At 35.4% G+C, this 22,785-nt stretch overlaps 1 protein-coding gene across 1 annotated transcript in view; it reads right to left on the reverse strand.

Annotated features, from left to right (window-relative positions):
• Positions 1-22,785, reverse strand: part of eya4 (EYA transcriptional coactivator and phosphatase 4) — a 95,412-nt gene that overhangs the window by 12,754 nt on the left and 59,873 nt on the right. The window contains exons 5-13 of the mRNA XM_041252444.1: positions 20,471-20,539; positions 18,585-18,677; positions 12,968-13,034; positions 12,545-12,687; positions 11,787-11,930; positions 11,237-11,319; positions 10,278-10,455; positions 5,912-6,048; positions 5,144-5,227 (exon numbers count right to left, since the gene is read on the reverse strand). Coding sequence (XP_041108378.1) covers positions 5,144-5,227; positions 5,912-6,048; positions 10,278-10,455; positions 11,237-11,319; positions 11,787-11,930; positions 12,545-12,687; positions 12,968-13,034; positions 18,585-18,677; positions 20,471-20,539 — 998 coding nt within the window. The remainder of the gene's footprint in view (positions 1-5,143; positions 5,228-5,911; positions 6,049-10,277; positions 10,456-11,236; positions 11,320-11,786; positions 11,931-12,544; positions 12,688-12,967; positions 13,035-18,584; positions 18,678-20,470; positions 20,540-22,785) is intronic.

Consider the following 22,785-nt stretch of genomic DNA (forward strand, 5'->3'; position numbering starts at 1 on the left):
AATTACAGCTGCAAGTCTCTTGGGGTATGTATCTATAAGCTTGGCACATCTAGCCACTGGGATTTTTGCCCATTCTTCAAGGCAAAACTGCTCCAGCTCCTTCAAGTTGGATGGGTTCCGCTGGTGTACAGCAATCTTTAAGTCATACCACAGAATCTCAATTGGGTTGAGGTCTTGGCTTTGACTAGGCCATTCCAAGACATTTAAATGTGTTGCTTTAGTAGTATGCTTAGGGTCATTGTCCTGCTGGAAGGTGAACCTCTGTCCCAGTCTCAAATCTCTGGAAGACTGAAACAGGTTTCCCTCAAGAATTTCCCTGTATTTAACGCCATCCATCATTCCTTCAATTCTGACCAGTTTCCCAGTCCCTGCCGATGAAAAACATCCCCACAGCATGATGCTGCCACCACCATGCTTCACTGTGGGGATGGTGTTCTCGGGGTGATGAGAGGTGTTGGGTTTGCGCCAGACATAGCGTTTTCCTTGATGGCCAAAAAGCACAATTTTAGTCTCATCTGACCAGAGTACCTTCTTCCATATGTTTGGGGAGTCTCCCACATGCCTCTTGGCGAACACCAAACGTGTTTGCTTATTTTTTTCTTTAAGCAATGGATTTTTTCTGGCCACTCTTCCGTAAAGCCCAGCTCTGTGGAGTGTACGGCTTAAAGTGGTCCTATGAACAGATATTCCAATCTCCGCTGTAGAGCTTTGCAGCTCCTTCAGGGTTATCTTTGGTCTCTTTGTTGCCCGATTAATGCCCTCCTTGCCTGGTCCGTGAGTTTTGGTGGGCGGCCCTCTCTTGCCAGGGTTGTTGTGGTGCCATATTATTTCCATTTTTTAATAATGGCTTTAATGATGCTCCGTGGGGTGTTCAAAGTTTTGGACATTTTTTTATAACCCAACCCTGATCTGTACCTCTCCACAACTTTGTCCCTGACCTATTTGGAGAGCTCCTTGGTCTTCATGGTGCCGCTTGCTTGGTGGTGCCCGTTGCTTAGTGGTGTTGCAGACTCTGGGGCCTTTCAGAAGGTGTATATATACTGAGATCATGCGACAGATCATGTGACACTTATATTGCACACAGGTGGACTTTATTTAACTAATTATGTGACTTCTGAAGGTAATTGGTTGCACCAGATCTTATTTAGAGGCTTAATAGCAAAGGGGGTGAATTCATATGCACGCATCACTTTTCCGTTATTTATTATTTAGAATATTTTGAAACAAGTTATTTTTTTTTCATTTCACTTCACCAATTTGGACTATTTTGTGTATGTCCATTACATGAAATCCAAATAAAAATCCATTTTAATTCCAGGTTGTAAGGCAACAAAATAGGAAAAATGCCAAGGGGGGTCAATACTTTCGCAAGCCACTGTAAGCTATGGCGATTTTCAGACATATTACTAGCAGTTTACAATTGCATATCGCCCACAACCCTTCTGTTGCAATCTTAGGAGAAATGTCAACTCTTCAATAAACTACAGTCTAAATTACTACTTACTCTACTCCTTATAGCTAAAAAAATAGTTCAAATTAGTTCACTTGAAAGGATAGTGAACCCCCCATTGTGACACTTTGGAGGAATTCTGTACTAGATGTTATTAACTTGGAAAGAATAACCCATGCTTTCTTAGATAAGGATTCAGAATTCACTGAAATATGGAATAGAGTTGCCTCCTATTTTATAAAGATAGATTTGAACTAAATTAGAATTATACTGCACTTGCATATGTATGAACTAACCATTGGTATTGTACTTTTTTATTTTGACCACTGTTGCTCTTTTTAAATTGACTGTAATCCTAGAGTATATCAGAGTTAAATATGTATCTGTCAACTGACATTTGCGAATGATTAATGTAATACTTTAATATGTTTTGATTATATGTATGTAGATGAATTGAATATGCATTGTTATGAGATTGTATTTTAAAAAGAAGAAGTAATAAAATAAATTGGGAAAAAAGTATTAAATTGGCAGAGATATGTATCAGCCTAAATCTCTTTTTAATGAAAATCCATTCATTATACAAACATGAATACTTACATCAAAATGCAGTGCCAATGGAAGCACTGGTATGTACCACAAAAACTAAACAGATGATGACAGACTGCTCACACATGTTGTGTCACATCAACAAACCCTTATTTAAGGGTTCAGCATTTTAAAAAATCCTGCGTGACAACTGGTGCTCAGCTGCAAAAACCATCATCTGCAGCAGGTCATAACAGGTCAAATGCCACTTCTCATAATCTGCAGCAACAGAAAACAACCCAGAATAGAAATCTCTATCGTTATACTGACGTAAGAGATCCCAAACCAGTATGCACACAGTTCCTTGCCAGAATCTGACAGAATCAAGCTTAACTTAGATAATAACCAAAGAATACCGGATATGTGACTAATTGCTGACATTAATTTTAAGTATCCATTATGACAGCGGTGTTAGAGGCGTTTCAGCTTTAACATTCATTTAGACAGGGTACGTCCACAGGAATAAAATGCATTGCCAAATAAGTAATCTGGAATTACAATGTGTAGAACAGCTTTTTGGAGCATTTTTTAAAAAACATGTATTTATTTATTTATTTGTATTTCTCAATGATTGATGAAGCAAGCAAATGTGAAAGTAAGGAAAACGTAAATAGCTTCAATACAGCCCAGATTAATATAATTTAAGAGTGCATACCAAAGAAATCTATTAGCACTTAGTGGTGGCGGTTGCCATAGCGAATGCATAAATAGACGAGAAGAGCTCATCCAGGCTGTGAATAGAAACAGCTGTCACCATATTTCTTAAGGGCAGAAAGAGGGAAACTAGTGAAGGTGTGAAAAAATGAGGCACCATAAACACAAAACTGTCTGGCAGAAACCTCTCTGTGACAAAGCAAGTTCAATGGTTGGGTGAAAAGATTATAAACCGTAAACTGCTGGTCTTTGTGAGTAAACTTCTCTTTGAGCGAGTGCTGGTTAAGTACACTTTCCCTGCTTTGAAGGAACAAGAACAAGATGGAGTAGCTTTGAATAAGGTAATGATACCGCACTATAATGACAGTACTTACAAAAAATTGCTAACTTTAACTGACTGTTGTATGCACTCAATTGGCTTTAGCGTCAGTCTGTACAAAACTGTGAACAGGACTTTGTCATGTTTGTGTGTCATGTTAAAATCCCAGTGAATGTGAAAAGCAGTGAATTCCACTTGTCATACAAATGAAAATATTCTGTATGTTTCTCTTTTAATTTCTTATGCGTACCAATGTGATGTTCCTTCGCTGGTCATAGTGAAACACATAATTTAATTATTACCAAGGGGCATACAACTAAGATTCTTATAACAATTAAAACATTTAGCTTAATTTCTTAAACGAAACAGAATATCTTGACTCACCAAGACATGGAAAGAGTGCAGTGGTAAGTTTATATTGTCAGCCAAGCCTGTTGGTGTACAAGGCACATGGCTATAAAATGCAGTGACAGGTCCTGGCATCCAATTCAAGTGTGAACAGGCTGGCTTATGTGGTGATGTCATGCCAAGAAATGCAGGACACAGAATGGTGAGTGAATGCGCTGGTGCGCCGGTTTATTGCAAAATAAATAAAAGGTTTGAACAGGAACAAACACTGAACTCAAAACAAAATGGCATGTTGACCAAAACAAGCAGACAAACAAAACAGTGAACACAAACCCCCAAACAAGTATTATGCTGGTGCTTCCAGCACAAATACCAATTGTTTTTACTTTTATTTTTGTCTCTCCCGACTCTCTGTCCACACTGAACACACACCCCATATGCGTGAAACACTCTTTTATGCAGCTGTGCCGAGACTCGATTGCTAATCAGTCATTCAATTGAATATCAGCACAGTCTGCATGTGAACTAATTGTGCACTCCCTGTGCCCCCATACAAATACCCACTTTAAACTGCACGGAAAGTGATTGTGCAATCCCCGTGCCTAAATACAAAAACACATTTTAAATCGCCTGTGCTACATAACCCAGACTTGGTGCACCACTACACAGAGATATAAACATCTCACAAACAACATAAAACAAAAAATACGCGCAGGGGCGGGGCATCCCGTCACAGCAAGTTTATAAATAATACTGGCTGACTGGTTCGAGGGAAACAAGAGTCTTAGTTACGTTCTGCATGCCTGATACCCAGGGAGCCAAGCAACTACAGATCCTCAAACCACTGTTGATACGTCAGTAAGAACCGTAGCAAATTAAATATCTTTTAAAATATCTAATAATAAAAAAGAGCTGGCCTATTTATTGGGATAATATTTTCAAATATAAAAATGTTCAATAGAGGTTTTCAGATGAAGGTGGTTCATATTCCATATTCATGCTTCATCTGTCATTAAAGACTAAGAACAGTAGCTTCAAATTACAAAGCCACACTTTTTTTTTTACTATCCCTTTTTATTTTTGCAAACATTCTTAGTGGTTCTTAATTTAATTACTAAAATACAGTGTTTATTATTCATTTTTAAGGTGCTTTGGCATAAGTTCAGAAGTTCTAGTTGACAGCCAAAGACATATATAACAGGCAAAACCAGCCAGAGTGTTAGTAAGCTCCAGCATAATCAAGTGAACACCAACTGTGGATCAAGTTTCCTGCATTGCTGGCAACATACACTAGGTTTTTACTAGATGGTGCGTCACCTACAAACATAAAGCCACTTCATGCCTACCCTAGTCAAAAGCTTAGGGGTTATGATTTTGTGTTGTTTAGTGGATATTGTGAAAAGTATGTACTACAGAACCCTACCTATTTTACATATGACTAACAACTAAAACTGAAGCGCAACTTCTGGTCAAACAGATTTATAAAAAAAAAAAAAAAAAAACACAGTATTGCAGTAATTACAATAAGAACCATTATAGATGACTGCAAAAATCAAAGGCAGCAAAAAACAGAAAAAAAGAAAATGCATTTTGAAGTTACTTAGGCTGACTTATTTAATCTTTCAAGACTGTCAACCAGAAGACTGGGAAAGAAACATAACACTTGGCCGCAGACCAAAAGCATATCACAACTTCACAAAAATAATCTACCTAAAGCTTCAGTGCGATCCTCTAATGACCACAATACAAATTAAACAGAAGACAAGGATGATTTCATTTCTTACCTTACCATACTTCTGTGCATATGATCCTGTAAGGAGTGAGTGAAAGATGATAATAGTTTCATCAAGATCCCAAACAAATACTCGCTGAAAAAAAAAAATTGATATATATCAATCAAACCCGATCCAGAATGAGATTTATGGTTTCATTTGGAATAGTAAATAGGTGAATATATATTTGTATATATGTATTGTCATTATACTTGCATTACCTTCACAGTTTTGCTAATTAGGTTGCAAGAAAAGTATATAGTATTGTTTATAGGTGAACATTATATTCATACAGCCTGCATATACTTCTTGAAAAGCAACTGTATTCAGCTTTAATAGTTTCTATTTTTGTTCAGTTGCTTGTGGTTATTTGACTTCTCATTTAAAACCCAGACAAATGAAAGTGCCAGATGTTTTTTTTTTTTTTGGGGGGGGGGGGGGGGGGGGGGGGGGGGGGATTACTCTTTTAGAGTTCTTTAAGTGTACATACCTGTCTTGTTTCTATGACTAAATGCAAGAATAGGTAATAACTATGTTGTGGGTACTACAACCCCATTCCTTGCACGTTTAACTCAATATAATATTAATGTGAAGCATATGAGTTAGTCTACTGAGGTGTTGCGACACTTATCAAAAAATGTCATCTTCAATAATCCCTTAGCTTGCAACACCTACATAATATACACACCTATTAAAGAAAAAACACATACCATTTTCCATGTGTCACTATGAAGCTGTCGTTCTTCAATTATAGTTAGCAGATATAAATTCAGGGCATACCTCCAAGTCACTGTCAGGTGGGGGTGATGGATTATTCTTCCTACCCCTTCCACGTAACTTTGACCCTGAACTCCTACAAGTTCTGTCGTCCAGGTCTTTGATTGGTATTGAAGGGCTCTGCACTGTGTCAAACTCTCCTGTAAATAAAGCCATTCAGGACAAAATTAACCTGAGTTTTGTTTTGCTAGCGTAACACTGTACAATGCATACATTGCCCGGTCCATTTAATTGCAAACTTTAACAAACACTGGCACTAAATACCCACCCACCCCCTGAACTTTAAGATGATAATAATAACATTGATCAAAAGTGGGTGATAAAGCTTCTATCCACATGTAGAAAGAAAATATTTTTTTTACAGAGGGACATTTATTCCTGTGGATTACAGGATTGTCCATCAAAATCAATCACATCTACAAAAGTGTCACTGCTACTGCAATGCTAGGAAGTTTGGCTGCTTTATTAATTAAAGCTTATCATCATTAACCTCCTATTTAACCCTCTGCAGTACTATGTCAGACCAGGTCTGACATTACAATTTTTCCTAGCCAGCCCAATGTCGGACCCTGACGGACATCAAAAAGTAATTTTTTCTCCAGTAAAAGCCAGGAAACAACTTTCAATGGCTTAGTGAGACCAATACAAGCCGAGAGAAGCAGGGAAAAAAGGGGGCAGATCTGAGCAATACCCATACCCCCTGCACCACAGAGATAGCAAGGACATAAACAAACAACATAGCTGCTTCCACATGCAGCGCTCAAAGAATATCACAGACATCTGCAGAGCTTTGAGATGTTATAGTAATAAAATAATGACTTGGATCGCATTATTGAGAAGTTTGGTAATAAAACGAGTGATCAGGAGATGATTTATCAGTATGTACGACTATGAAGAGGTATGTGATAAATACAGCAAACAAGGGGCAGGGCAGGGCTGGAGATGCAGTACTGACTATCCTGTTGATATGCAGTGCCTTTTAAACAGTGCGTGTAAAATAAACAGCACATGTGAAAATAAATTGAACCCAAAGTGCCTGACAGGCGCTGAATAAATGGACCGCAAAGGGTTAACAATCATTACAGGACGTAGAAATAGATACATATACACTGTGATCAAATAGGGTTAACTGTCTACTATATTAAATAATTATTTGTGTGCATTTCATAAAAAATAAAAAAAATAAAAAAAATCTATTGATCAGTACCCCAATCCTTCAGTAAGTATAACTGAATGCTGCATGGACAAGTAACTGGAAACAGACGGAGTGAGTTTTAGATCACTTATTGTTATGTCTCAATCAGGAAAAATGGTCTTACTCAATAGTGGAAAAAGCAAGAAAGTATCTGTGATTGGAAAAAAATGATAAGCTTCCTTAATCAGAAATCTGAAAGGTTGCCAAGGAAAACTGGAAAAAATAAGGACCATTACATCCAAGAATGTTCCAGTTCCTGATCAAACCTTTGATACTGGACCTGAAATACCTCCAATCACAGGTCTTAAATTCAAACACAAATACATGATATCAGAAAAGAGGGGTAGGGGTGGGAGATGGGCAATCTCTGGCTGTGGATTTTCTGAGTTATGTAGGTTTTTCATTCATAAAAATGCTCTAAAACCAGCTCAAAAACCTGTATACAATATATGGTTATAATTAGGGCATCTGTTTTTCGGATTTTATTAATTTCAATTTTTGTGCTTATTTTGAGATATTTTTTAGTTTTCTGTAAATCATTTTTTTTGGGGCCATATACTGTATAAATTTCTTGTTTTCGGTTACTTTCCAAAATTCTTGGGCATTTTTTTCTGTCACAATATTTATAGTAACTCAACAGTACTTGCACACAAAAAAATATTTTTAATTTAAACATTGGTAACAATGTATGATAAGGCAGAATCTGTGCAAATTAAAGCCATGTCTTCCTCAAGTTAGCTGGTACATTGCGAATGTTTGGGCAATCGCTATGCTGACGGAAACAGTATCTACAGAAGGTATGAACATGACATCAGCACAAAGCAAGCCAGGTTTATTTGCCTTGAAATCATAAAAATAAAAGAAAATTGACACAATTGGGTGTCACAAGCCATTAGGAGACGGGTCAAAAATCACACTGGACATTTCCATAAATGCATATAAGTTCACCAACTAAAGCATCACCATTTTCTGTCAAATATTTACAATTAAGATTATCGGCTTAGGCAGTGTTTAACTGCTGGACAGACACATGAAGTCACCAATACATACCTGCAATAAACAGTGGCTGTCCAGCAAAGCACAGAGCACTGACAAACTCATTAACACAGTCATTCTGCACTCTCTTTTTATTAAAGCATGTATAAAAGCCACACAAATGGATTGCTTGTCCCTCAGTTCACTTTATTGTTTTAGTTTAATGTGTCACTTATTTTTCAGTGTGTTCTTTTATTGTCAGCGCAATGCACCTCAATGCAGCAGTATTTGCAGCGCTGTGCATCCTCTTCCTCACCTGACCCACTTCTGCTCGTTTTTCTTTTTGTATACTTCGAAACATTTGTTTTCTTTTGAATACTCATAAATGGATTTATGTTTTCTCCCCACTCCTCATCCACTAAAAATATTATATTGTTGTGTATTTCAATTTAGTTTTAGATCAAGCTAGTAGTTACTATGCCCAGAAATTGCCACAATACTCAAACTTTGGTTGGTCAACATAATCAGGTGATAATGTGTTTGTGAAGTGACAGAGAAGTTTGAACATTATTTGTCCTCTCACATCTAGATGTCTGCTCTATCCTAGGATACAGTGTAGAGTTGCTTACTAAAATGTCGGAGCCAAAATAAAACACCATTTTGATCAAAATAGTGTATTTCCTAGAAAACGGTACTGGGGAAATTATTGAATAATAAACAAAAATGGGGTATAAATCAGTAAAAACATCCAGTTAAAAAAAAAATAAAAATCCTGTAATTTTCGGTTAAATTCGGAATAAACTGGAAACACAGAACACAAAGTACAGGGTACTGAAAGATACAATCTTATTCCTACCTCACTTAAGGTCAGAGGTTGGTGGAAGGTACGTTTACATCAGCTTGTAAACGTATAGCACCTTATACTATATTCTATATATAACACAGTCAATAAATTATAACAAGATTTTGCTAGAGGATGAACAATGCTGTTTGAACCTTCAAAATATTTAAAGAAACAAGGCAAGACAAAGCCACATGGATGAATGTACACACATCACCCTGAATAGGCTTCTAACTGTGTAAAAGGAGAATAACTGAATTGTTACTATTTTGCATAGTTACCTTCCTGTTCCCTCGCCATTCTGATCCACCACCGTTATGTTGAACCTCCTCACCTGATGAACTTAGATGACTTTCTATATCTCCACAACAACGCTACAGCAGATAATCTTGATTATACAGTGCTCTCTTGTTTGACTTCCTCTTGGACTGAAGCCTCTATGCATAATAACTAAGAATTCCCTTCTGGCCTAATTTGAACTCATCTAAAAATCATCTGACCCTTTAAATGCAACATGTTTCTCTTTTTAAATAAGACAGCAGTCCAAGAATAATACAGACTAAAAAAAAAAAAAAGTAACTAGTACTAATTCATTCATTTAAGTCAATAATCCTTTTTAATGCAAACTTGACTTACGTGTACATGCTTGAATAGCACTTGTTAACGACAATAAATGTGTTATTTATTATTTATGCCAGTAGTAAAGTGGTTATTGTGTAAAGTAGTTTTTCGAGATTTATGATTATACTGTATTTAGAGTATAATCGTAAATCTCGATAAACTACTCACTTCTAAATCTTTTGTAGTCATTTTTGTATTACTTTAGTATAAATACATGTTAATTTGGATTCATATGTTGTTTTTTTCTGACTTTCTGTGAACGGAAAGACACACATTTGCCCGTTTTCCCATTGGAAATTGTGTGTGGGTATCCATCCCACCCCAAAATGGCTGCTCTAGTGCACTGATAGTGTAAGGATTAGTGCCCACATTGTCAAACGAGTAACACAGCAATAACCAGCCATAATGTGTACGGAAAAGAAAAAGCCAGAGCACTTATGTTTTTTTTATTTGTTTTTATCGCTTTTCCTGCAGTGATTTAGAGGACAGATCTCAAACCCCAGTGCCCCAGAGCAGGCATTTTGAAAACAGCTTTGAAACAGACTTCAAAGTTAAAAGTGTAAAAAGTTGTCAGGACGTTGTAATGAAAAGAAAAATTACAGGTATATTATTTAAGCCGTTGTAGCAACACGTGTGGACTATATTTATCCTGACGGTTTGCAGTGCATAAACGGGACAATCTGGAAATACTGTCTATAGTTATTCATAACACCCAGGAACCGAAGGCAACTGTTTACCTGCATGAAGTTCTGTGGCCTGACCAATGAGTCCAGAAGGAGGTTCCTGTAGTTGATAGGTTGAAGATGAAGATGTGCCATCTGCTGTGCTGTTTGAGGTCATATATGCTCCATAGGTTGATGCTGAATAGTACTGGGCATATTGGTTTTGGCCAAAAGCTGTGTATGAAGGGTACTCCTGAAACAGTAGAAATCATTCTTTTGAGTAAAATAAGTATTATACAGCATAATTTAGATGTTGCAAAAATGTGGGTAACTTTAGTGTTATACTGGCCACTGTTTTATTTCAAATCCAGAATACTACCACAGAATACAGAACATAAAATCTGCATTCCTTCAAGAATGGTTTAATCAGCAATAATAAAGCTTTTAATAACAGTAATATAATAACGATTATTCAAATGACATCCTACAAAACTTTGAACTAGATTAACAAGAACAATACAATATCTCTAATGTGGTTGTATCTGCAACAACCTTTATTTCAGCTCAGTGACAGTACTGACTGTTCAAACTATAGGTTGAATTAAACAAAAAAAAATAAAAATTTTACATTAGTATTATTTTAGGCTGCCTAATATACCAATATTGCAGTGCAAATTTAGCACTGCAATAAGCATAGAAGGCAAGGGTAAATCCACTGTAGACAAATATAGCCCATTTTCACATTTTACCATAATATATAACCTTAAGGTTTATTCCATCTTCCTAAATGCAGGGTAAGATGTGGGGCTGATAACATATGGACATTTCAAAGACAGAGATTTTTCTAAACTAAGAAAAAGATACTCTTTAGCCATTTTTAATAGCCTCTGGCTCTTTTCTTGTTCGCAGCAAAACATTACGGCTGTGCTTAAAAGCATCAGTCTTTTGTGCATAAACTCATGCATCAACAGAAAAAAACTAAAAATAAACTCCTTATTGATATGGTATTTGAGAACAACAAAAACTAAAAGTACCTGTTGAGAACTACTGAAGTTATTTGAATTAGACACAGAATTGTTGCTTGCATAAATGCCTGAAGATGGCGTAAAACTGGAACCTATAAAACAAAAAGACGACATTTTTTAAACTCTGTAGAATTGGATGTGAAGAAAAGGACATATTGTTCTGAAATAATTATTAGAGATAATAGTTAACCACTTGTACAGACAGATTTAAAATGCTTAAATGTTTTACTAGTTTCTTGTTAATATTTCTACTAGCCAGAGCATGAACTGCTAACTCCTATTATAATCGCAAACTGTCATGAACTTCAAAAGTGTTTTCTTGCTTTGCAAAAATGTGGGACTTATCTCTAAGTACTACCACTGACGGCTTCAACTTATATTTCAAATTAAGAATTCAGACTTTAACACTTTCATTACTAAACAGCAATGCAAAAAGCAAAGTTAAAATAACTAATTCAGTTGTTCTAATGGAAACACAGGTACATGTGGGCATGCTGGTCTAATGTGCTGAGGGGAGTAGTTAATTTGAGAAAGTTCAAAAGGGTAGAGTGTTACCAACCTGGCATCTGGTAGGAATAGGGTGTTTGTCCTGGCTGAGGAGTGGTGAACCCTGGGCTGTAACTAAGACATCCTGTCTGTAAAGGGGACTGTGTTTGAGAAAGCCCACTTTCTGTCTTGATGCCAGGCAACAAATTTCGGGTATAGACATATTCGGTTTTAATAAAAGTTGACTAAGGAATGTCAATGTCCTAGTCATATAATCTCATATATATATAATATATATATCTATATAGTATATTATATCTATATATATATATAAAATATATATATATATATATTATACTAACCGAGCAACACTCACTCAGGTTCTTTTCAGCACAAAAACCCAACAGAACAGTGTTTTTATTAACAACGCCAAAAACAAACAAAACAAAATAAACACTTAGCTCCTTTGGAGCGCTAACTAAACATTTGTCAGGAACCTACTCTAATAAGCCTGACAGCTAAGCTATTTACCATCTGAAAAACACACAGTTCTACACACACAGAAAAAGAACACACAGTACCATTTTCTTTGATACGACTGATAACACACACAGTCGAGATCTTCACACTCCAGCCCAGATGAGACTAACTGCTCTCCTTAAATACTCTGCACCTGGCTGTACTTTACAATAGCCAGGTGCAGGTGATAACTAACAAGTAACCATTTTAGGGCCAGGTTTTCTGCCTGACCCTTCTCCTATCCTTTACTATATATATAAAATCATTTTTACATATTATTTGTATTTTCTGTACTTTTTTAAAAAACCTTACCGTAAGTGGATAAACCATAGGGCTGTCCTGACTGAGAGTAAGCTGTGTACACTGCTGGCTGCTGCATTCCAGAATACTGGGTCTGTCCCGCATAGGCTGTCATTGATTGAGCTGCTGGTGTCGACAAAATGTGTGGATATGGCCTGCAGAAGCAAGAACCCATGTGGTAACATCAGACTGAAAACATCTCAAAAAATCCAAAAATCAAATCTGAAATCTGTTAGGCAACCACTGCTTATAGATTTGTTTAGAGAGTTTTGTTTGTTTTTTTTGCTTGAGTGATGGTGAAGCAATAAAGACCAGAAAAACAAAATTGTGGCATGGAATAAACTTTTCCCAGTACAGTAAATTATAATGCAAACATTACAATAGCTGTTATGCTTTGATATTGTTTCAAAAGCTCAATATCGTTTTAAAACTTACTTGGAAGGGTATATTGGTGGAGAATATTGATGTGCTGACCTTGGACTGTACCCACTACTTGTTATTACTGAAAAAAACAAAATTATGAAAATATATTTAAAAATCAATTACATATTAACCAAAGTAGTGAAAAAATAGCTGCAAAAGTGGTTACAATGTTAAAACTGATACCAGATCATATGGCGATACGAACTTAGTTGCAAACTGACTGAAGACTGCTTTCAAGAGATTGGAAATTTTCATAATTTTTTATGAAAGAGTTTTAAAAAAATCACTATAACATGATGTGAAGCTTTTAATTTATATTTATGATATTACACTTCCTGGTTGCATGTGAATCTTTTCAAAACTCACAAGCATATTTCACAAGAAAATTATAAAAAAAAATCTACCTGCTTAGAAAGATCGCTGAATTTACAAGCAATATTTTAGATTACATTAGGATTTTAAGAAGCACTGCCTTAACTGGAAGAAATCCAAAAGGCTAAATAGTTTCTTTTTCTTTCAACCATCTGCCTTGACTAAGACAGATGTGCTGCATACACAAATTCTACAAACTTGAAAGTGTTGAACCAATCTCATCAGAGCAGATCCAGACTGGGCAAGGATACAGTGTCTTTATTAGGCCATCTGCTATTCATTCACCGTTTGAAAGATTAAAGTACTGCATTATGTAGCACAGGAATTGCACTCCTAATCAATCATACTTGTACTTCAAAGCCGTTATACCTCCGTTATTCATTACCCGTTGGAAGCCAACTTATTTTTTTAGCAAGTTTTGCAAGTAATTTATAACTAGAGGTATAAAACAATTATGAGTAATGTGATTTTCAATTTTTTTTTTTAAATGGCACAGTGCTCCCAAAAGCTAGTAATTGCTCCCCTACTGGTTTCATTCACAAACTTAATACTGTACAGTATGTACTATATTCAATATTAAATGAAAGCCAAACACATTGATATGAATTGCAAATTATTACATTTAAATTATATTTGAAAAATATAGCTCAGAACTTCAATTATTATTATTATTATTATTATTATTATTATTATTATTATTATTTATTAAAATCACAACATGCTGTTATAATTGCTTTATTAACCAAACCATACAAAGGATGCATTAGTGTAATTTAAATGTGATTAGAGATTCAGGGTGCAACTCTCAAAACTTTTTACATCACAATTCTAAAACATAAAATAAACAAATTAATTCTGCTTACAAACCCCTACATTTTAATGCCCGAGTTATTTTTTTTATTAAATATGTTTTTATTGGATATGATTTAGAGATTTAAAGAGTTTTGAGAATCTTGCTCAAACCTAATAAGACGTTAATCATGATGCCACACAACTTTTGTAGAATCTTTTTAGGTGTTAACTGTGACTGAAAAAAAAAAAAAATTCTACCAGGCAAAAATAATCTTATTAAAAAACTAACATACTGAAGCAGTGACAGTGACTGCTTCTTGGTATAAAAAACATAGATCGAAACACATAGGTTGTAGAGCTTGAACTATACTGTTATTATTACTGCCTCCACTTCTTCAAGAAAGTGTTGGGTGTAAATCTACAGCAAAGTCTGTTATCCAGAACAGCCAATAGAGTCATCACTTCTGACTGTATCTCATGAAACATCAATAATTTGTGTAGTCTTGGAAACAGTAACACCTGCCAACCAAGTGCTTTCTAGCAGCCCTCTATAAAAGTCCATCAGATATGCAGACTTGTGACTGAAACTGAATTGAAGCAAGGAGATGCAACCATTTCAAACAAAATGTTCTACCTAGCACACCACTTTGTTTTTATCCAAGTGATCTGTAAGAAAACTGTTGATTGCAAATAAAAAGCATCATATTAATTCATCATTTTAAAGCTGTTTTCTTATTTAGAAGAAATTATAATCAGATGGTTATAGCAAATTCATGTCTCTTGTTTGGTGTACTAGATCCTGGCAAACTAAATACTCATCTGTTATTAATACATTCCTACAGCATTTGGATTATTGTGCATACCTTCATACTTTGCATTTACGTAGGAAAATCTGTCAACAGCTACATTTCTGTCTTAAAGAAACGAGACTTGGTTACACCTGGTGAACTAAAGACACACTCTTCCTCTGTGGAAACCTTTTTTTTTTCATTATAGCTCATTATGCACCACACAACTGTAGAAAAGCCAGACTTCTAAGTAAAATTTTGAAGCATCTTATAGGCACGGCCAAAGTATAGTGGAGATTATGTGCTAAAAGCTACTTTTGCTTACTTTGGTCACTGTCCTAAGCAAGAAAATGCCATTGCCAAGAAAATAAGTATTCAGAAGACAACTTCTTTGGCTGTATAAAGTGAGTGACCCATTTCGTTAAACAACTAATATGTAGCTTACAATTCATTGCTGGTAAAATTAAAGTCACTTGGTCATTTTGCTGTACCGAATGTGATCATCTAATATTAAGTAGGGATAGACAACTCTGGTCCTGTGGGGCCATGCTACATTAGGTTTAACATACCAGGTATAATGAGACAATTAACTGATAATTAGATATAATTGGTTTAGTTAAATATGGTTGAAAAAAAAAAAAGATCTGTTCTGGAAGGGACAGAGTTGTCCATCCCTGATAAAAAGAAAGACATTCATCCTTGGAAAGACATCTATAGTTGTCTAAAAAAAAAAAAAGAAAGAAAAAAAGTCATTGACTTGCCTCCATTTGCCAGGTTTTACTGAATGTTTTTTTCCACAGCAGCAGCCAAGTAAAGTGCACTTCTGTGACTGTCAGTGCTTTCTCTTCCACTTGTCTAACATTGGGACTAACAGTAATAGCTATCAGCTGCACTATAGAGGGAGGAGGGATCTTTTGCAAAAGATTTGTTTTGTAATGGCTTTGTCCATGTGGATGCACCACATGCTAGAGATCACTGTGATAGTACAATCTGTAATGACTGTCCCCTCTTTTATAGTTTACATATGTTACAGTAATAAATGCGAGTCAGCATGATGACATTTTTTTTTTTCTCCACTCAATACGTAGCATGGAGAGAGATCCTCTGCTTTATTGTAAAGTCTTATATTTACTTAATAAAAAGGGAATACATTTTACTGTGGTAAGAAGATGTACCAGGAACTTGGATACTTTAGGTTTATTATTCCACTTTTAGTATAACCACTCACTCCAAGATGAAATGAACTGCAGAATAAAATGTATATGCATCTATTACTTTTTGAACAAATTAAAATTGATTATGAATAGAAGGCATAAATAAATCAATAAAATTAAAGAAAATTTATAGATAACGCATTGTTGTGTGCAGTATTTACACACAAGTTATACATAGGTCTGTCTGTCACTATAGCTGGATTTGAGGAACATAACACGTTTTCATATAAATAACTGTACAATAAAGTAATAACTACAGGCTAAATTGAGTGTATTCCAAATGGATGTAAGTATTTATACTAGTGAGGGAGACTACTGCCTCAAAGTACACTACATGCATCCTCTAGTTCTAGTTATTATGTACTTTGGTCTTACATTTTTTAATGTGAGTTAAGTGCCGCTTTCACTCTGAGCTTGACTTTAACAAGTCATTCAGTGACAGGATACTTTCCTATGCTGTCAGTAGATATACAGATCTGGAATCTTAATGAAAGTCATTAGCTTCAGCTAATCATATTGTACAAGTAGGGGTCTACATAAATCACGATTTCATGGAAATTGGAAAATTGAGGGGTCACCGCGAAATTCGCCTCTTTTAGGGGCCAATGCATACCGGACTAGTACTGAGAGAAAAAAAAAAGAAACCTTGTTTAAATGAACTACTACACAATGCAAGCGACGCAAACTACTCATCTTCCTTCTGTAGAGTGGCTTTTTTTTATTCCTTTGCCGTCCTGTGGGCAATGCAGTTAGGCAATAAAAAAAAAAATCCTAGACAAATAAGATTTACAAAAAAATACTCCAAAGCAGTTAACATTCTTGTTTACTGTTCAAATGACAACGATGTTTTAATCAGCCTATCAGTGCGTCTGTACTGGCATTTCTGTACTGTGCAGAAGGAGGTGGGACAATGTCAGTGCTGCATTGTTTTGATTAAGGTTGCTAAAATCCAGTTTTCAGCATTGGAGATAAAATACCAGAAAGGGACAACAAAGCAAAAAAAGCAAAGTATATTTCAGCTGATGATCATGTCAAGATATTCCCCAAAGAAACTGTACAAGCAGATGGAGGTAATTGTTTTGCACATCTTTCAATATGTCTTTGGAGAAAATACGATTGATCGCTATTTAGCTTCAAAATCACACATTAAACGAAAGGCTGCTACAGAGGCTGCTGAACAGAACGTAAAATAAAACAACAGCTTTCAGAAAGTCAGCGCAGACAAAAATAATTCCTGTTGGTTGTAGCCAAGTTAAATCAGTACTACAGGTGCAATCTAGCACAGCTACCTCGCTTCAAACAACCTGTTGCTTACTTTTTAAACGCAGTTAGAATTGTGGACTTGAATAGGCATGTTTTTTTTGTTTTGACTCAGTACTAATATTAGATGAGACAAATAACATGACAACGAACGTGATGCATGTATTACCTTTATTAAAGTTTGCCAGATGCCCTTGGGTAACCGAGTTTTTGGACTGTTTCTAATCGATTTCCACATCTGTATAACTTGGTGAAGCTGCGCATTAAACTTCGAACCAATTCAGTGAATGCGGAATGTGCAGTCTCAATGCATGGGCAAGTCCACACCAGACAGATGCCTTTAACAAATGACAGCACTCTGTTTTAGTAAGGAAGCAAGTACCACTTTTATAGCCTTTCATAGTGCTCTGAAATATTGTCTACTTAGGTTTATTTAATGTTTAAACAGGTCAGCGAAATGTCCGCAAAATCCTAATTTTATTCCATAACCCACCCGTGAAAAATATGTAAATTTACCACGATTTAAGTAGACCCCTAAATATAAGCAATAACTACAGGGTACAATACGTTCATGAGGAGATATTAGTCTTCCCAGTGGATCAATTCAGATGTGGTGCTAGACCTAGACCCAACTACAGTACAGTATATTGAGAAGTTATGAAGAGAAACCTCTGGCATTGCTCAAACTAAGGCCAGAGGTTAAGAACCAATGGAAGGGGGATACCACTGCAAAGGAGGAATAAGAAACCTAATAGGCATTTTGGGATAGAAATCCCCCTGTTCTAAGTAAAAACTGGTTGCTATAGAATATTAGCTCATAATGTACGTTGTACAACACTTTACCTAAGTTAGCCTTTTATGTGGTTAAACTTGTAATTTAATAATTGGTAAGTGAATCAAACACTCATATCAAAGTGAATCAAAATGTAATTTAGTTTCATATGAGTTCATCTTTTGCGTTTATCTTAAAAATGTTTATTTTAGCTCTTAGCCTTTCAAGTTCATAACTGTTCAGAGGTTGGTCTGTAAATTTTAAAAGGCATGATATGTTTTTTAAAACTATCATCAAGTTTCCTGTAGCAGACTGGCTTCTTCAAAGACTGTCAAACATACTTTAGTTCAGCAGTTTATGTGAAAGTGCATTATGAGGCAACAAAGCACTGGGTCTCAGCAATTATGTCAGACACACTGTTAATGTCTTACCTGACCCAGCATATGTGTCAAGTGTTCCATCTCCTGTTGTTGTAGCAGCTTCACTGCTGTTCATTGGCTCTGTTTTGACTGCAAGAAGAGACACTATATAGAAGAATAGGCATATATAAGACTTTTACTGCCAAGAAGCTGGCTTCAGAATATACAACCAAAGCTTCACACTGTTCACACTACTCTACAAATAGAAAATCTGAGGATAATTTGTCAGAAAATCAAAGACGTTTAACTTTTTGGCACCATACAAAATTCCCTTAGCTGTCCATTTGACTGGTACTAGATAAAAAAAAAAAAAAACAAGTACTAAATCTTTACAAAAAGATACACTACTGTGAATTCCAAGCTTTACATTTATTAGATATTTAAAGAGGGTTCTGCATTGCAAAACACAACACATACTCAGTTGTGAACACCACATGCCTAATACCCAGTCTTTGAATGAATCATAATCTTAAAATATAAGGAGTGCATGCTTCTGCAAGTATAGCATAAGTAACAGATTCTACTCTACTTATTGTAACTTGCTATCAGTATGCCTTTTATACCGTTATACGATTGACAGGGATTTATGCTCAATAAAAATATCATCTTTGCCCCTTTGCCAAAAAGTATTAGTATAAGTGGGTGTTTTGGTTAAGGCAAATCTCATGATGTGCAGAATGTCGCACAGAACAAACCAAGGAAATCCAAATAGTTCTGTTATATGCCATATGGAAAGCAACTGCAGTTTAACAGCAGCTTTAATATTATGCAGTTTGGCTGCACCACAGCTACTAATGGCACATTTAGACAACGTTGCATTCTAAGGACACTGGTAATGCTGTTAAACTTCAGTTCACAGTAGATAGGAGCGCTGTTTAGTTGTTAATTGTTGTTGAACTACCATTGATTGCACTTTCACAGCAGTAACACCACAGCTATATTGTTTGTGGGTATTTAAAGTATTTCATCTGTAAAGCTGGATCCACACTGGAATATCCACACCAGCAGAGAGCGACATCGCTTTGAGAAATTTTTGCATCGTTAAAATAGAACCTGTTTCTATTTTTTTTGTAACACGACTAGAATGAAACTGACCAATCTGAAGCAAGGTTAACACCCTTGACACACGTCAAACACAAGCCTCAAAACACGTCAAGCCTCAAAAGAGAAAAGTTAATTTATGAGGTGCAGCAGTATCTATTGTTTTAGGATTGCAAATTGAACGACTACAAAGACATCCAGCAAAGACATCCAGAAAAAAGACAAACGGTGCAAACATGCAGTCTAGCTATCCAGCATTTAAATGAAAAATGTGCACTTTTGCTGGCATTTAAAAATGACATAAAAAAGGTCCCGCATTCACACAACTTGAACATGTGACCTAATTTTAGCCATGGCTTTTTTTTTGGTTTGTTTGGGTTTTTTTTTATGATAAGCAACAATTTGTTCACTAAATTGTTCTGTGCCACAAATCTGTGACAAGAAGGTAAAAAAGTTTTTAGGTTTATTTAGTTTTTTTTTTGAAGGTAGCAAAGTTTTGTGGAGATTCACCAAATAAACAAAAACAAAACATGTTTTGTAATGGGACAGCCCATCTCTAGTCTGTCCAATAGGAATGCACTGGTGGGGTCACGTATTTATTCCCAGTCTTTTGGATCGTTTCCGAGTCTTGTCTGGTGTGGATTGACATTTGGCGACTTCGCTCGCCCACGTCCAGTGTGAATGCAGCTTAACAGTTAAAAATTACCTTTAAGGATATAAACACAATTAATGTCTATTAAAAATGGAAAGGCACAAAAGGGATTTTCTAAGCCACAAACTCTAGGACCATAACACAAAAGCAAATGCTTCAGTCTTTCACACTTCACACACATGCACTATATCATAATATATCATACTTGTTGCAGAGGATGGGGTGCTGCAACCTAGCAACCAATCTGCAGTATTAAGAATTGTCATGTTCTCGCCTGAGGAGGGATAGGATATGATTATTTAATGTTGGATAAATGATTTACCAATACAGAATTCCCCCCTAAACCTAAAAGAGGCTGATGTAAACATAAAAAAGCAATAGCTGAAGTAAAATTGTATTTCAAATTGATAGATTGATTTTATGTGTTTTCAATCACTTAATTCAGTTTGCATTTATAAATAACAAATAGACAACATTTTTTTAATTGATACAGCATCTTGAATATTTAAACTACTTTTGTTTTAATGTCAGTCCAAATAACTAATTCTTACAATGCTGCACATTTGTTTATTGTGGGGCAATAATTCACATATCCTTGAAATGTGAAGCCATATTTGTTACTTTGGTACTCTACTATATTGTTTATATTTCCAACTTGGAACAGGCTTGGATGTGATGTTAAGCTGATCCTGTAAGACATTTAGCAACCAATGTAGCTTGCCACTTTATGGTTGACAAAAAAAAAAAAAAAAAAAAAGGAATCTTGAAAAACTATGAATAAAAATGCGCACGTCCTACCATGGGGGAGATTGTGTTATGGTCAACTTTACCCTCCTCTTCCACCTTCATTTATTTTGGGTTTAAAGGGTGTCATGCTCAAGACATCTATTGATTTTGAAAGTCGGGGTGTACAGTTCGTTCAATTCATGTTTTGTCTTTATAATCCAACTTCTTGGTTCTGTTGTACTGTATATACAACTAATTATTGAAAAAGCCTGAGTTGCTAGCTAAACTCAGTATCATCTCAACTAGACAGACAGCATGAACACCACAACATTGTAACATATTAACACTGTACATTTTCTTTTAACCAGTTACTATACTTTAAAACTACATTATTTCATTTTTATTGATTTGTCATAAACTGTGGTTTCCAGATACGCCCTGTTTTTCTTTGGCTGTATTTGATCTATTGACTTCATTATTCCATGCATTGATTGTGTGACAAATCCAATTGTAAAAAAAAATACCTTTTAAATAACACGTAAGTCTACATTCCAGACGTATTTCCAAACTTTTGGGAGAGAACAAAGAATACAGACCAGTGTTCTACTACCAAACTCTGTGATGGTGATGCAATTAAAATTAGGCTCCTCCATCAATTGTTGGTGAACATATTTTCTATCAAAATATTAGAGGCAATTCTGACTGAATTTGATGTATATTAGCAATATGTATAGCTTTCTCATTTAGATGTGCATTTCACACTCATCTTTTTTTTTTTAATGTTGCCTAGCCAAGGAGCTGTTTGCCTGAGACATTTTAAAATCCAAAACAGTCTTTTTTTTCAAAGAGAATGTTTCTCACACTTCTATTACTACATAAAAATGATCATCGAAGTCATGAAAATGTAAATGAGGATTTAGAGGAAATACAATGTAAGAAGTCAACGGAATGTCATGACTTAACAACAACAAAAAAATAGCCAATCACTTACATTTCCATTGTATTTTGCAGCCTCATTTACATTTTAATTAGTGAGAACACTGTATTTGTCAATGCTACTGTTTATCGCCATCATATGTAATAATGATTGGCCAAAGTTAGTGCTATGAGAATAGGGATCAGTCACTTGGAGTTATTGTTGGCTTTTGTCTTTTCCACCCATAGTCAATAAAAATAAATCCAAACACACATATAAGCACATGGGAATGGACCAAATTGTATTTTAAATTGGTAAACTAAACCTGAACCCCCCCCCCCCCCCCCCAACCAAAAAAAAAAATGTTCTGGTGATAGTTTTAATGATGTTTTGTTAAAAGAATGTTGAGCAGCTATCTTGGCACTGTCTCTGTCTGCTATTGCACAGCCCTGTTAAAACCATTTCCCTTTTGTGACTATACAGTTATTTAATGTGTATTACAGTTGTCAGGTTTCATACTTGATTATCAATGGCTTTTATATCAGAAACACACTTCAACGATCTTATAGTTATTTTGTCTAAACAGCAATAACTATAAGATTTGAGTGATTACACATTTTGTGTCTATTTTATATATAAACAGTGTTTACGTCACCTTTTAGATCATTAAAATAGACCCCTACTTACTTTAATGAGGTCAATATGTAGACCTTTAAAAAACAATTGCAAGGACCATCTAAGAGTTTGAGCCATCATGGACATTTTCTTACAGATAAACTACAGTAGCTAGATTATAGTACTGGTATTAATTCCACATTAAATTGCCATTTGTCTACCAAAAAAGTGTGAAATAAAAATGTGTACTTACTGATGCTTAG

Source organism: Polyodon spathula, chromosome 6 (assembly GCF_017654505.1).
Source record: "Polyodon spathula isolate WHYD16114869_AA chromosome 6, ASM1765450v1, whole genome shotgun sequence".
Lineage (NCBI taxonomy): Eukaryota > Metazoa > Chordata > Actinopteri > Acipenseriformes > Polyodontidae > Polyodon > Polyodon spathula.